This window comes from Camelus dromedarius, chromosome 9 (genome assembly GCF_036321535.1).
Source record: "Camelus dromedarius isolate mCamDro1 chromosome 9, mCamDro1.pat, whole genome shotgun sequence".
Classification (NCBI taxonomy): domain Eukaryota; kingdom Metazoa; phylum Chordata; class Mammalia; order Artiodactyla; family Camelidae; genus Camelus; species Camelus dromedarius.
The window spans coordinates 65069987-65083899 of NC_087444.1; the positions used below are offsets into that span (position 1 = coordinate 65069987).

Consider the following 13913-nt stretch of genomic DNA (forward strand, 5'->3'; position numbering starts at 1 on the left):
GAATTTATCCGTGCTTTCCTCTGATTCCCAAGGAGGTTGGCTTCACGGGTCTGTGGGGATGAAGGCAAGCTGGTGGAAGTATTTCCAAGGAGGAGGGAGGTGGAGGAGGGGCATCCCTGGGAAGAGGTAGAGAGTGCAAGATAGGAATAGCGGTGTGAGGGAGCTAAGGGCAAGGTTCAGCCCCTCAGGGGAAAAAGGAAGGAAGAAGGGAGCCAGGATGAGGGCATGTGGATGTGGGTAGAACACAGGAGGAGGAGGAACGAGGTTTGGGGGCCCTGGGGAGAAGCAAGGGCAGCAAGATGGTGAAGAGGGAGGGAGTAAATCCCCCAGGAGAAAAAAGAGAAGGACCCAGGGAGAGTAGGGAGGTGGGATGGGACCGAGGAGGTGGACCTGGGGAAAATGGGAGTTGGTGGTAGCTGGGTGGTGCCCACCTTAATGGAGAACAAGAGGGCTGGTATTGCCAGCAGAATGAAGAAGAAGATGGAAATGATGGCGAGAACCAAATAATCCTTTTCTGGGGGATCCAAGGACATCAGGATGACTCGCTGCATCGGGTAGACGTTCTGCATTGGGATAACCTGCTGCACTGGAGCAACCTTGGACTCTAGGTCCCTGGGATCAGTCCCAGTAGCCATGGACCTTGGCTTGAGGAGGGCAATCTGCAGACAGGGGAAATGGGACCCAGAGAGGGAACATTTGAGTTCCCAAGAAATGAGGACCTCCTTAAACAACCCCTCTGCCTAGAAAGGCACTTAAAACGGAGACTGCCCCAAACCAGGGGACACTACCCCAAGCCAGAACCCACCACACCTCCATGTTCCTACATAACAGCCTTGATGGCCCTATAAGACAATTCAACCCCCCTCTGTCCTCTCCTAACCACTCCCATTACCCCATCTATGTTTCCCTCACCCCCTAACTGCTCTCTTCCTCTAAATTCTCCCTACCTATTCCACATAGACACACTTAAACTCCCCCATCCTTTTCTAATAACCCATCACAAACCTAGTTGATGTCCCTAGGACTTCCCTTTTCCTCTCAGTCCCTGAAGCAGTCTTGGGGATTTGAGTCACTGGGTGTGGTTTCTCTACTGACCACCATTTCATTATGACTGGCTGCTCCCACATAGGCGTGTCTCATGTGCCCAGACCTGGCTCCTGATTGGTTCAGTGTATGTAAGGGGTGTTACCTAGCCAATCCCCTTTCTTCCTGCCCTCTCAATTGAGTCAATGAATAAGGGGTCTGGGTTACAGTTATTTGCCCTTTCTGTTGTTCTTCCCAGCTTGAACTCCTGATTGGTTCAACAAATACTGTGTGGGTCTCACTTCCAGACTGAATCTGAGTGCCAGGCACAGTTCTAAGCTTTTTATATACATTAACTTACTTAATCCTCATGACAGAATGAGGGAGAAACTAGTATTATCCCCATTTTAAAGATGAGAAAACAGATGCACAGAGAGACTAACTGACATGCAAGAAGTGGCACAGCAAGTCAGTGGCGTGGCAGAGATTTGGACTTAGGTAGTCTGGTTCCAAGGTTCAGGAGTGTTGATTCAGTTCACATTTATCTGTTACCTGGGTTTATTTGTTTGATCATTTTAAATTCCAGAGACAAAAGGAGAGTCAGAACATGGGACCATGCTACCATCTTTTCAGAATCTCCATCCCAGTTGCATATGCTCACGTCTCACCCATCTTAAAAAAAAAATTACTCTCACTCCCATAATCCTACCCTAGTCCTCCCTTTCTTGGCCCTTCATAGACAAACTTCCTGAAAAGAGAATCTATATCATTTCCACTTCCACATCTCACACTCAATCCATGGCTCTCTGAAATCAGGCATTGGGGCCCACATTCTTCTCAGCTGTTTCACTGCCTCTTGTTTCTCCTTCACCTATAAAATTTCGGAAAGCAATATCTACATTCTGCCTACACTGTCCCTGTTCTTGCAAACCATTTGAGTCATTGCATGATAGAACCTGACCCCACTGACTATGAAGTTCCCCTCACCAAAGGCAACTATCCTCTTAAATCCAGAGGACACATCTCAGGTCTTGATGCTCTGTCCCTGCCCTCCTTTCTGAGACCTGTCCTGGCTCTTTCCTAACTCTGGGCCAGGTGTCTTCTTCCCTCTCCCACTCTCCGGAGCCACAAGGCACTCTGGAAAGTTGGCACCAAGGGTGCTGGAGGAGATTTCTTGGGAACCAACACCTGTACAGACTTGCCCCTGAAGACAAAGCCTATCAGAGGGTAGATTCTCTAAGCTTATTTAGGTGAGAGGTCAGCATGTCTGTTTGATGAACTAGTCAGCTGTTGAAAGTAAAGGGAGGGGCAGGGCTTGACTATCTCAATAATGGAAAAGCAGATGATGCCTTCAGTCTTGTAGTTGACTAGGAGTCAGGAGGAGGTAGGCTTGTCCCTTCCCAACTAAGGATTCTCACCAAATCCTTTACTTTCTGGAAATTGAAATCCAAGAGTCCAAGCCAAGAAAGCTACTACATACAGAAAGAAGGGCCAAAAAATAAAAAGGAAAAGAGTGAGTGAAAGAAGAAAAAAACAAGAAGCAACAGGTACATGGTAGAGAGGGAGTATTCATCAAATCTGTCCACTGCCTTTAGTCATCATAAACTTCCCCTTGGGAATCCCAGCCGTTGTCTATACTGTGAAGATGGGGCACTGTCTCCACTGCCCAAGACCTAACCTGCAGTGTATACAACCCCTTCTCCATTCCTGCACCTACTTCTGCTCACCACTGAGCACTGGAGGTGGAAGTTGTTCAGGCCCCATCACCTTTTTGGAGATCCTAAATAGTTCCCTCAATTCACTCTATAAACTCACACATTCCTTCCAACAACCACCAGCACCCTATAGATCAAGAAAGCCAGCTAGGAAGCAAACTGCCACATAGCAGAAATACTCATGTCAAATGCTCTTCCCGAGTTTCCTGTCACTAAACTGCACATAAATGTAGTTTCTACATTCAGTTTCTTGTTGGTTAGGTGGCCCTCCAGCCGAGGGACACACCAGCTAAGGGTCATTCAAGTCAAAGGATTCACCAGACAAGGGATGCATGAGCCCAGGCACACAGAACCCAGACAAGTCACCATCCCAAAGCCACCTCGGACAAGAGACTCGCTATTCAAGAGGATCCCCACCCCCCCTGCACCCCACCAAACCAAGGTTCCCACCATCCAAGGGACTTGCTAGAAACCAATCTATATTCTTCATTCTACCCATCTTTGAGTTCTGTCCCCCTCCCCCACCTCATAATTTTTGCTTTGGAATTTCCACTTTGACCCTTGAAGTGATCTGAACCAATTCATTCTGTCGAGCACAACATCATGCACTGGTTACCAATGCCGGGAGAGGAGTCTAACTGCTATCCCCACATTGGCAAAGATCATCACGATGCCGACCACCAGAAATGGAAGTCCAAACCTCTCTGCCTACTACATCTTGGTATAGGAGTCACCAAGGAAAACAGAATACAGTCAAACACTGGATGGAACAACACTTCTACTCTCATAGACAAGAGGCAGAGCAAGGTCAGCTCCATCAGTGGGCATCTGTCCCACACAGCTAGTGGGTACAGTTGGCCTACATGAACTCTTGTCCTGCAGCAGGCGGACTCTGATCCCTTCCTCCTGGAGTCTGAAATACTAAAAGCTGGGGTGTGTGTCTGAAAGCTATTGATCCATATACTCAAGAAGAACAAAGGAATCCACACTGAACCTGAAACAGGGAAAGATAGTCCCACACAAGGTGGTAGGCTCTGCAGGTTGTATGGGCTCTTTATATCTTGGTAAGGAAGTATTCCAACCCAAGGCCCATTGTTATGTGGAAAGAGGAGGCTGAAAGTCTATCCAGGTGGGACTGCTTTTCCCAGCACATGCCATGAAGAATTTTCTGATTTCCGGATTGTGTGTGTTGCTGTTGTTCTTGTTGCTGCTTCCGGGTCCCTGACTGTGCTTGAATACAGTTATGTCTTTGACAAACCATGTTGGAGTATATATTTCTGGGCTTCACTGTGTTACCTCCTCCTACCCACTTACAACTCCCTGAAAATTGGATCATCACATCCTCTGTTTCCCTAAAATCACAAGCCAAGGGACCTATGTTAAAACCCAGAGGTTTAGCATCCATTGATGGTTCTTACCAGAGTCAGTAATTACTATGGTGTTTGAATGGTTGCTAATTTTCTAACGATGCATAACAAATGCCCATAACATTAACTCAGAGTTCTGTAGGTTACAATGGCTGAGTTCTCTACTCAGGTTCTCACAAGGCTGAAATCAAGGTATTGGCCTGTGTTCTCATTTTGGAGCGAAGACCCTCTTCCAAATGAATTTGGTTATGAAAGGATTCAGATCCCTACTGTTGTAGACTTAAAGCCCCCAACTCCTTGCTGGCTTTCATCTGGGAGCCACTCTTATCTCAAGGCTGCCTGCATTCCTTGCCATGTGACGCCCTTCATCTTAAAGCCAGCAATGGAGGCTCTCCCTTGCCTCTAATCCACCTCCTGCCTAGAATCGTTTTTTGCCAGTAAAGTCGTCCCTCTTAAGAACTCCACTGATCAGGTTAGACCCTCTGGGGATATTCCTCCTATCTTAACATTAACTGACTGGGGACCTTAACTACATCTGTAGAATTCCTTCACAGCGGCACATAGATTAGTACTTGAAGGAATAACTCGGAGGTGTATATACACCAGGGAGCAGGAATCTTGGGGCCATCTTAGATTCTGCCTACCACAATGGCAATTTTCCATTTCCATCATTCCATCGACATTTATTAGATGGCATTTTACTATAAGAAAGATGTTACCCCCTTTCACCCTTTTTTCTTTCTTTCTTCCTGTCAGAATGGACTAGAATTCTTTCTTAATTTAATATTTTATACTCTGTTACTGACATTTTCATTTCCGTTCCCTTTGGTTTGTAAGCCTCCTAGCTTTCTCAGTCGGCTTGTCTACTTCCTCGCTCATGCAACTCTTGGGAGGCGTCCCTGGTACCGCGCTCCTGCCCTCTCCGTGGATAGGGTCTTCAGGAAAGAGGAGCCAGGATTCAACCTTATGACTTCCAACCAATTCCTATCAGCGTGGGCAGAGTCAATGTCCTGAGAGAGGATGGAGCACCCTCCGAGTCCTGGAGGAGCAGAGCAGTTGGACCACGCCCCCTTACGTGGGCAGCCAATCAGGACTTGGGCTGGTTTCTCCATTGTTAAGTACTGGCCTTTGACGGTTTGGATCTTGGCGATTCTGATTAGAACTAGCGGAGGTGTAGTGGGTTTGGCTCTGTTTTTAAGATCCTTCGAGTCTTTTGGAGTGGAAAAATCATGCCCCCAAAACCTGCCCCAGAGGCCCCTCCTGCTCCAGACGCCCCACCAGCTCCAGGCGCCCCACCAGCTTCAGGCGCCCCACCAGCTCCAGGCGCCCCACCAGCTCCAGGCGCCCCACCAGCTTCAGGCGCCCCACCAGCTCCAGGTGCCCCACCAGCCCCAGAGGTCCCACCCAGTGCGGCACAAGAGCCTACACAGTCACCTGAAGAACTGGCATTTTACGCCCCAGATTATTTTTATATGACCATCGTGGCTGCACTGCTTTTCCCTCCCCTGGGAATACCAGCAATCCTCTTCAGTAGAAAGGTAAACCAATGCCTAAGCCATGGCCTGTCCTATCCTCTACCTGCCCCCGCTGCATCTGATCCTGTCCTGGGATGTGGGTAGGGATTTTCCCTCAGTGACTGAAGGTGTCCAGCCTTTCCCCAAGGGTGTCACAAGGCTGGGCTCAGAATTCCATATCTAAAGTTCCCATTCCTACAGACCGAAGAGGCCAACAAGAAGAGCAATTGGGACAAGGCTTATATCAACTCAGGCCGAACTGGTTGGTTGGATGTATTCGCCATACTCATCGGTTTAGGCATCATTTATTACTGTGTCCTATTTATGTGAAGGCCAGGCTCAGTAGCCAATGGGTTCACCCACTCCAACAGTACCTACCCAAAAAGACATTAACCAGACAAATCAGCCACCATGCAAGAAACCAACAGCTGAGACATCCCTAGCCAGGAAGCCTACTAGCCAAGGAACTCAACAGCCAAGCAAACCACTAGCCCAGAAACACCATACTACTTCATCCTCTAGGCCTCCAGATCTGTCATCAACCACCCTGGGGACCCTCACTTTCATGCCCTAGATGCCCTAAGCTCCTTGATACTGGGCTGCCCTTTCAGAAAAATATTTATTTCAACCAATAAAATTGAAGGGCATGTTTCAGCTTCCGCTGGGTGTGCATGTGTGTGCTTCTGAGTCAGTGTCTGTGTTTCTCTAGGGCTGTGTATCTCCCAGATCATATGAAAATCTGAATGACCTAGTGGTGAAGCTAGCAGACACAGAAATCAAGCAGATGTGGGGTTACACCCCACCTCTGACACTTAAAAATTGTATATCCTTGAACAAGATGATTTTCTTGAATCTGGTTCCTTTGTAAAATGGGCATAATAATTGCCATATTTAGAAATTCGGATCAATGTTCTTTAGGCTTATTTAAGCTGTAATTCTAGGGTTCTAGTGTCTCAGAGCAGGGATAGGAAAACAGAACCCTCCTCCAGCTTTTGAGGTTAAAAGTCTTCTAGGGGAAGAATGAAAAAACCTCAATAAATGCAAAGCAGCTATGCTCACCACTATACCACCAACGCCTTCAAGACCTCAATAAATGAATAATAGATTTGGAAGAAGAGCTGATGAAGACCATCTCTCCCTCAATCCTGAAATGGAAGTTGCCCCCTATTCATGGAAAAGGGAAAGTAGAGAAAGATCAGATGCTGGCATAACCTTAAGAATGTCCCTACAGCCTGCATGTCAGGAAGGGGCAGAGTGTCAAAGACCCCAGGTAACACTTGTATTCCCACTTCACATATAAATCCTAGAGAGGCTTTTCTCAAGGAAAATATGCTGTATGGTGTGGAGGTCTAGGAAGCAATGGCCTCTGATAGCCAAGCAGACTATCTCATGTTCCAGTTTGGTGAGGAGGAGATGAAGTGTTAGGGTGAGGAAGACTATCAGAGGGGAACCAGGGATAACACAGGAGCCATTCAGAACAAATGAAAACAGAGATTTAGGCTGATTTTATGGACAACAAACACTCAGAGGTTCTTTCCGGGGCCCTAGCTTCATGGACAACCCCAAATTCAAACCCAGAAACCCTAGACTTAGCAGAATTAAGTTTGCTCAATCAGCTTGAATGGGGCTATCAGTAGAAATTAAGTCGAGTAGCTGTGGAAAAGGCTGCTAACTCTTTCCCAATGCTCATCTCCTTGTCTTCCTGAGAGCACTCCACAGCTCTCCCTTGTGGCCAGGAGATTGTCTTTGGTTTCATGGAATGTGATCAGAAGTGATGTGTGCGACAAACAACCCTGGCCTTAACCCACCTCCCACAGGCACTCCCCCATTTTCCACCTTCCCTAGCTAACTGTGCAAGCGATAATTATGGTGATCTGAAGGCCAGATGTTGTGGGGATGGAACAGCTCCAATCAGACTCAGACCCTGAATCATTCTAGGGATAGTCACCCTTTCCCCAGTCGCCTCCCACGATTGAGCAGGAAATAAGCTATTGTGTTGTATGCCGTGTCATGTATGGTCCGCCTGTTTCCACAACTTAATCCACCCTAACCAGGGCTGATGCAGGAAAATAGAGTTACATTTCTTAGACATCTGGGTTTACAGCTTTAATTTCATACCCAACAAGAGAACCATCTTGGAAGGTTTATGGAAAATAACGAGTGAAGGAAAGAACAAAGGTGCTACTCCATGGTTAACCTTAACCTTAGCTTGTAAAATGCTGTTTCTTTTCCCTCCATGACCCTGGATATCTGCACAGATTATACTTGTTTGTGGCATAATGCTCCACATTACAGGTGTGTCTGGAAATGGGATTATGCTTGCTTGTCCACTGTGTTAGTGCATCTGGATAGTCAGCCATCCCTGTCCCTCCCCCGACCAGCCCAAACTGAGCCTGCCACACTCAGCCGCAAAGCCTGGCAAGTCAGGATGGCCCGTGTCAGCATGAACAGCCAAATCCAAAAAAGTCACATTGTGTTAACAAGACTGGGAAAGCCAACTGGTCTTCTCTGTTTCAGCTCCCTGACTTCCCCCAACCTGTATTCCACTCTCAGGCATTCATCTGGTATCTACCACCATGTAAATATTTAAAACAAAACAGAAATGTATATTCTTATATCTTGAGACATCATGGGTTGAATTACTATAATGAAACATGCAGATTTAACACCTACCCATTCTTCCCTCTCCACCCTGCTTCCCACAGAATGAGATTACAATTTTTAACTCAGTTTATCGGGCTTACATTTCATTATGGCTGTGTGAGGATTACTGCGCTCGGTGGTTTATGGTGCTTACATACTCTTTGTGAACTCATTTTTGAACTCAGAAGCCAAGCAACTCATCTGCCTGCACTCCTTCAGACTTTTTTCTCTTCCTTTTATTTTCCTCTCCCTTCTCTTCCTCTTCTTTCTGTTCGTTCTGTTTGCTCAGTTATCTCTGTACCGCTTCACTAATTGTTCCCAAACTCTCCAGAAGTCTCTGTAACTGCTCTCACCAGAATTTCCCATGGTCAGACAGGCCAGGTCATTTTTTATTCTCTTTTTCCCTTGGATCGTTAAACTTCTTTATTTCCTTGGGATTTTTTTTTTTTAATTTTGCACAACTTTCACTCAAATATATTCTCACCAAAAAAAAAAAAAAATCAAATAATAATAGGAGTATGAAGAGAAGAGGAGCTCACTTCATGGCTAGTCCTGGCATCAATTTCCCCCTCTCAAAGGTAATCAGTGTCAATATTTTATTGTAACTCTTTCTAGTTACCTTTATCTGCATTTCCATGTGCCTACACGTCCAAACACATTGGTATCACACTTTTTTTCCTGCTTACTGCTGGGTCTTGAAAGTACTTTCGTGTTAATACTGAAGATTTTCAACACCTAATGCACTGTATTCTAATTGTCGATTATCTCCCTCTGGTCCAGAGGGTAAACTGCCAGGTTCTCAGACCTGCCTTTTCTCCCTCAATGAGAGCGCATGGGACTCCAGCACTGGCATGAACCCTTGAGCCCTTCTTCCTTCTGGGGAGAGAACTCCGAGCAGGAGAAGAGGGACAATCTCAAAAGAATAAGCAGCTTTGGGAAAGCAGATTCTGTTCTACACCATGAATTGGCCTCGCAAATTTTATATCTAACCCCAGAAAACGTTAACAAACTTTAAGACAGTCAGACTGCAACATTACTCCCATGTCCTATGACCTATGACCTATGATTCTTAACCTCTTACAGTCTTCAATTTTGATGAGTTATCTTACTGATTGCTATTACTCTCTTAACAATACTTGAATTGACATCCTTATTTCCTGAAAGAAAGACGTGCTTTTGAATTTCTTTACATCAGAAGGAGACTGCAGGCATTGTCCCTCTTTTCTCACAATTCTCAGGTATGTGAATTAAAAAGAGAAAACCTGTACTCCTCCCACCCAAGAAATACTCCCTCAGAACCTATGATAGACCTAGATTTCTCATTTAAATGAAGAGTTTGAGAATCTGAGTCTCATTTAAATCAAGAGTATACTGAGTCCCTTACTTTAAAAATATTTTTGTTGAAGTGCATAAGAGTATACCAATCATATGTGTATACAAATGAACTTCACAAACAGCATACCCATGTAACCTGCACCTGAAACAAGGCAGAGACCAGAAGACCCCTGTGCCCTTTCCCAATTCCTTCTCCACAAAAGATAACCTATACTCTGATTTTCTCTCCCTCTTTCTAATAACTGCCTCTGGAGCCATGTCAGGGATTGCAAAATTTACTAATAGGACCCTCTGGTTGGATATAAAGATTATTTCTGTCTTTTGGCTGCCACAAACAATCCTGCAAAGAACATCCACAAGCATGCTTCTCTGTGCAAGTGAGCAAGCACTACCATAGAACAGAGTCCAAGAAGCGGGACTGCAGGCTTGAGGGATCAGGACTTTGTATGCTGTGATGACTCCTGCAAAGGCTTCACCAAGTCACACTTCCAGCCCCAGGGTCTGAAAGAATCGTTCTTGTCTTCTTGTCAGCACGCCAGATCATCAGTCCTCTGAATTTTTGCCAGTTTGATGAGTGAGAAATTATAGCTCTTTATTGCTTTAATTTGCATTTCTCTCACAAGGAGTTTGAGCATTGCTATGCACTGAATTGTGTCCCCACAAAATTGATATGTTGTAACACTAGCCCCTAGTATGATGATATTTGGAGACAGGGCTTTTAAGAGGTAACTAGGATGAGATGAGGTCATGAGGATGGTGTAATCCTGGTGGGATTAGTGCCCTTATAAGAAGAAACACGTGAGAGCTTGCTCCTTTTCTCTCCACCATTTGAGAACACAGTGAGAAGGCGGCCACCTACAAGCCAAGAAGAGAGCTCTCACCAGAACCCAACTATGCTGGCAGTGTGATGACAGACTTCCAGTCTCCAGATCTGTGAGAAAATTAATTTCTGTTGTTTAAGACACACGAGTCTATGGTCTTTTGTTATGGCAGCCCGAACAGAGACAAACATCTTTTTCAAAGTTTACTCATCTTTTCTGTTTCTTTTCTAAATTGTTTGTGATATCCTTTCCCCATTTTCTATAGTTACATGCCCTTTTTATTATGTCAAGGACCTTAGTCTTTTTTCTGTTAAATGTGGTGCAAATAGTTTGTCGTGTATTTTAACATTACTTATGCCTGTGTTTCACAGAGATATTTTTAACTCTTATCAAGTCAAATTGATTAAAATTCACTTTTATTCCTTCTGAGTTTTATATTTTATTTGAGAAAACTTAAAAACACTTTCCTATACTTTCTTCCAATGTTTTATATGTGATTTTATGATTAACTTTTTAAAATTTTAGTGTTCTTTATTAAGTTGCAGATGTTTTAGAAATAGTTCTAACACAAGCCAAAAGGTACATTTCCTATTCATGGAGCACTTTTCAGATATTTCACAGTACATTAAAAATTACTTTTGCATGCAGAAATTTAAAAGAATTTAAGTAACTTTCCCAAGGCAGTGTAGAGTTATTATGATTGAGGAAAAATGAAAGAAAATACATTATAAATTTAAAATAAATCTAAGAAACTAGGAGAACTATTGGACATGTTAACCAGATTCTAAGAAACATAATTCTACATATCATGAATGGGGTAGAAGAATGCAAACCTATCATGATCTATATACCACATAGTTTTCAAGTGTCTGCTCTAGACTACCCCATCAACCTTGATTTTTTTAAAGTAATTTCCCAATGATATTTTATTATAAAAATTTTATGATGAATTTTTAATACAACAAAATAATATCCATTTAGTTATTTTTTGTATTGTAGGTAAAGATAGTCTAATTGGATATCCAGTAAAAAAAAATCATTAATTTGTTCATACTTTCCCATTGACATTAAATGCTACCTTTGCCACACAAAAACTTTCCAGATAAAAGTGTGACTATTCCTAGAGTTTATTTCTGAGCCAAATCAATTTGGAAGTAATACAGTTTTTTAGCTTTATATTCTCTCTGGTAGGTCAAGTCTTCATTTCTCAAAAATTTCTAGGAATTTTCATGGCTTTTCTTTCCTGGATGAGATATCAAATCTGCTTGCCAAGCTCTACTTTTAAAATTCTATCTGGGAGCATGGCAAAAATTGCAGACTAGGAGGGCCCTGAGCACACCTCCTCCCACAGGAACACCAAAATTACAACCATTTTCAATGCAACTATTGATGAGAAAGACCAGAATCTAGCAGAAAAGATCTCCTACAACTAGAGATATAAAGAAAGAACCACAAGAAGGCAGGTCGGAGGGATGGAGCTGTGGAATAGTCAAGCTCATACACCCAGGTGGGCCACCCACAAACAGGAGGATAATTACAGAGGTTCTCCCCAAGAAGCAAGAGGTCCAAACCCCACACTGGACTCCCCACCCGGTGGTCCTGCGCCAGGAAGAGGAGCCCCCAGAATGTTTGGCTTACTTTGGGGAGAGCCAAAGTGCTGTGGAAAATAGAGACTTAAAGGGCACACAAAACCTCACGCACTCTGGGGCCCAAGGCAAAAGCAGTAATTTGAAAGGAGCCTGGATCAGACCCACTTGCTGATCTTGGTGAGCCTCCTGGAGAGGTAGGAGGCAACTGGAGCTCACCCTGGGGACACAGACATTGCCAACAGCCATTTGGGGGTGTTCTTCTACCATAGGAACACTAGTGCTGACAAGCAACATTTTGAAATCCTCCTTCTAGCTTATTAGCACCAGAACCACCCACTCCCCCTGCCCACCAGTCTGTACCCACTGATACTGGAATGCCTCAGGTCAAGCAACTAGCCCTTCATAGACATAGCCATACCCACCAGCAGGCAGCCTGCCTTAAGACCCACTGAGCCCACAGCCACCCTGACACATAGCCCGGTCCACCAAAGGGCCCAGGACCTGGCCCACACTAGTGGGCAGGCACCAGCCCCAGGATAGCCTGGGATCCAGTTCTGCCCACCAGCAGTCCAAAAATAGCTCGGGGACCCCTGGGCCCAGCAGTCAGAGACCCCAGGACCCAGCTTCACTCACCAGTGGGTGGGCACCAGCACCCGATACCCCAGGCCCTGGCCCCACCTACCAGTCTGCAGATACCAGCCTCAGGACCCTCTTGGCCCCAACCACTCCTGGGTATATATCCAAAGAAAACCAAAACACTAAGACAAAAAGATACACGCACCCAATGTTCATAGCAGATTTATTTACAATAGGCAAGATATGGAAGCAACCTAAGCGTCCATTAACAGTTGACTGGATAAACAAGATGTGAGATATATACATAGATATGGACATAAATATAAATATATATATATATAATGGAATAATACTCAGCCATAAAAAAGAATGAAATTCTGCCATTTGCAACAACATGGATGGAATTGGAGGGTATTATGCTTAGTGAAATACATCAGACAGAAAAAGACAAATACTCTATGTTATCACTTACATGTGGAATCTAAAAAATAAAACAATCAAGTGAATATAACAAAACAGAAACAGACTTACAGATATAATGAACAAACTAATGGTGGTTACAGTGGGAAGAAAGAAGGCAGAGAGGTTAAGATAGGGGTATGGGATTAAGAGGTACAAACTACTGGGTATAAAATTTTTAAAAGGTGCAGGGATATATTTACAGCACAGGGAAGATAACCAATATTTTATAGTAACTTTAAATGGAATATAATCTATAAAAATTTTGAATCGATATATTGTGCACCTGAAACTATAATATTTATTGTAAATCAACTATACTTAAATAAAAAAAATTTAAATCCTATCTGGGAGGGGAGGGAATAGCTCAAATGGTAGACTGCAGGCTTAGCATGCCAGCATTGTCTTGATTTCAAAATCAGAGAGAGACTATGTCCAGATCAATATCTCTCATGAATATAGATAGAAAAATATCTCAGTGAAATACTAGAAAACCAAAAAGAAGTGTACAAGTAGAATACACCACCACCAATTGGGGATTCTCCCAAGAATGCAAAGCTAGTTCAACAATAGAAAATCAATCAATGTAACCCACTATATTTACTGTCTAAAGAAAGCAAACCATACAATCAATTGATGCAGAAAAGGCACTTGAGGGAAGTCAATATCCATTCACCATAAACACTCAACAAACCAGAACTAACAGGGAACTTCCTCATCCTAACAGAGGGCATCTACGGATAACCTACAGCTACAACCACATGTGGTGGTGAAAGACGGAAGGCTTTCTCCCGCAATATACGCAACAAGACAGGGATGTCCACTCCCACCACTCCTCTTCCGCAGCAGACTGGAAGTCCTAATCAGCTCG

The 13913-nt window shown here is 44.1% G+C and overlaps 2 protein-coding genes across 2 annotated transcripts in view; one reads left to right on the top strand and one right to left on the bottom strand.

The window, feature by feature from the left end:
* Positions 1 to 13913, bottom strand: part of ATP4A (ATPase H+/K+ transporting subunit alpha) — an 83210-nt gene that overhangs the window by 25016 nt on the left and 44281 nt on the right. The window lies entirely within an intron of this gene.
* PMIS2 (PMIS2 transmembrane protein) lies at positions 5335 to 6070 on the top strand. Its single transcript, XM_064489998.1, has 2 exons — positions 5335 to 5635; positions 5768 to 6070. The coding sequence occupies exons 1-2, from the start codon at positions 5335 to 5337 to the stop codon at positions 5947 to 5949; spliced, it is 483 nt and encodes a 160-aa protein (XP_064346068.1). The 3' UTR covers positions 5950 to 6070.

What these genes read in the sequence shown, in the direction of transcription:
- PMIS2 (XM_064489998.1), top strand. Translation starts at nt 5,335, where the DNA reads ATGCCCCCAAAACCTGCCCCAGAGGCCCCTCCTGCTCCAGACGCCCCA. An exon ending in AATACCAGCAATCCTCTTCA is followed by an intron (nt 5,636 to 5,767) that starts GTAGAAAGGTAA and finishes CCTTTCCCCAAG; the next exon opens with GGTGTCACAAGGCTGGGCTC.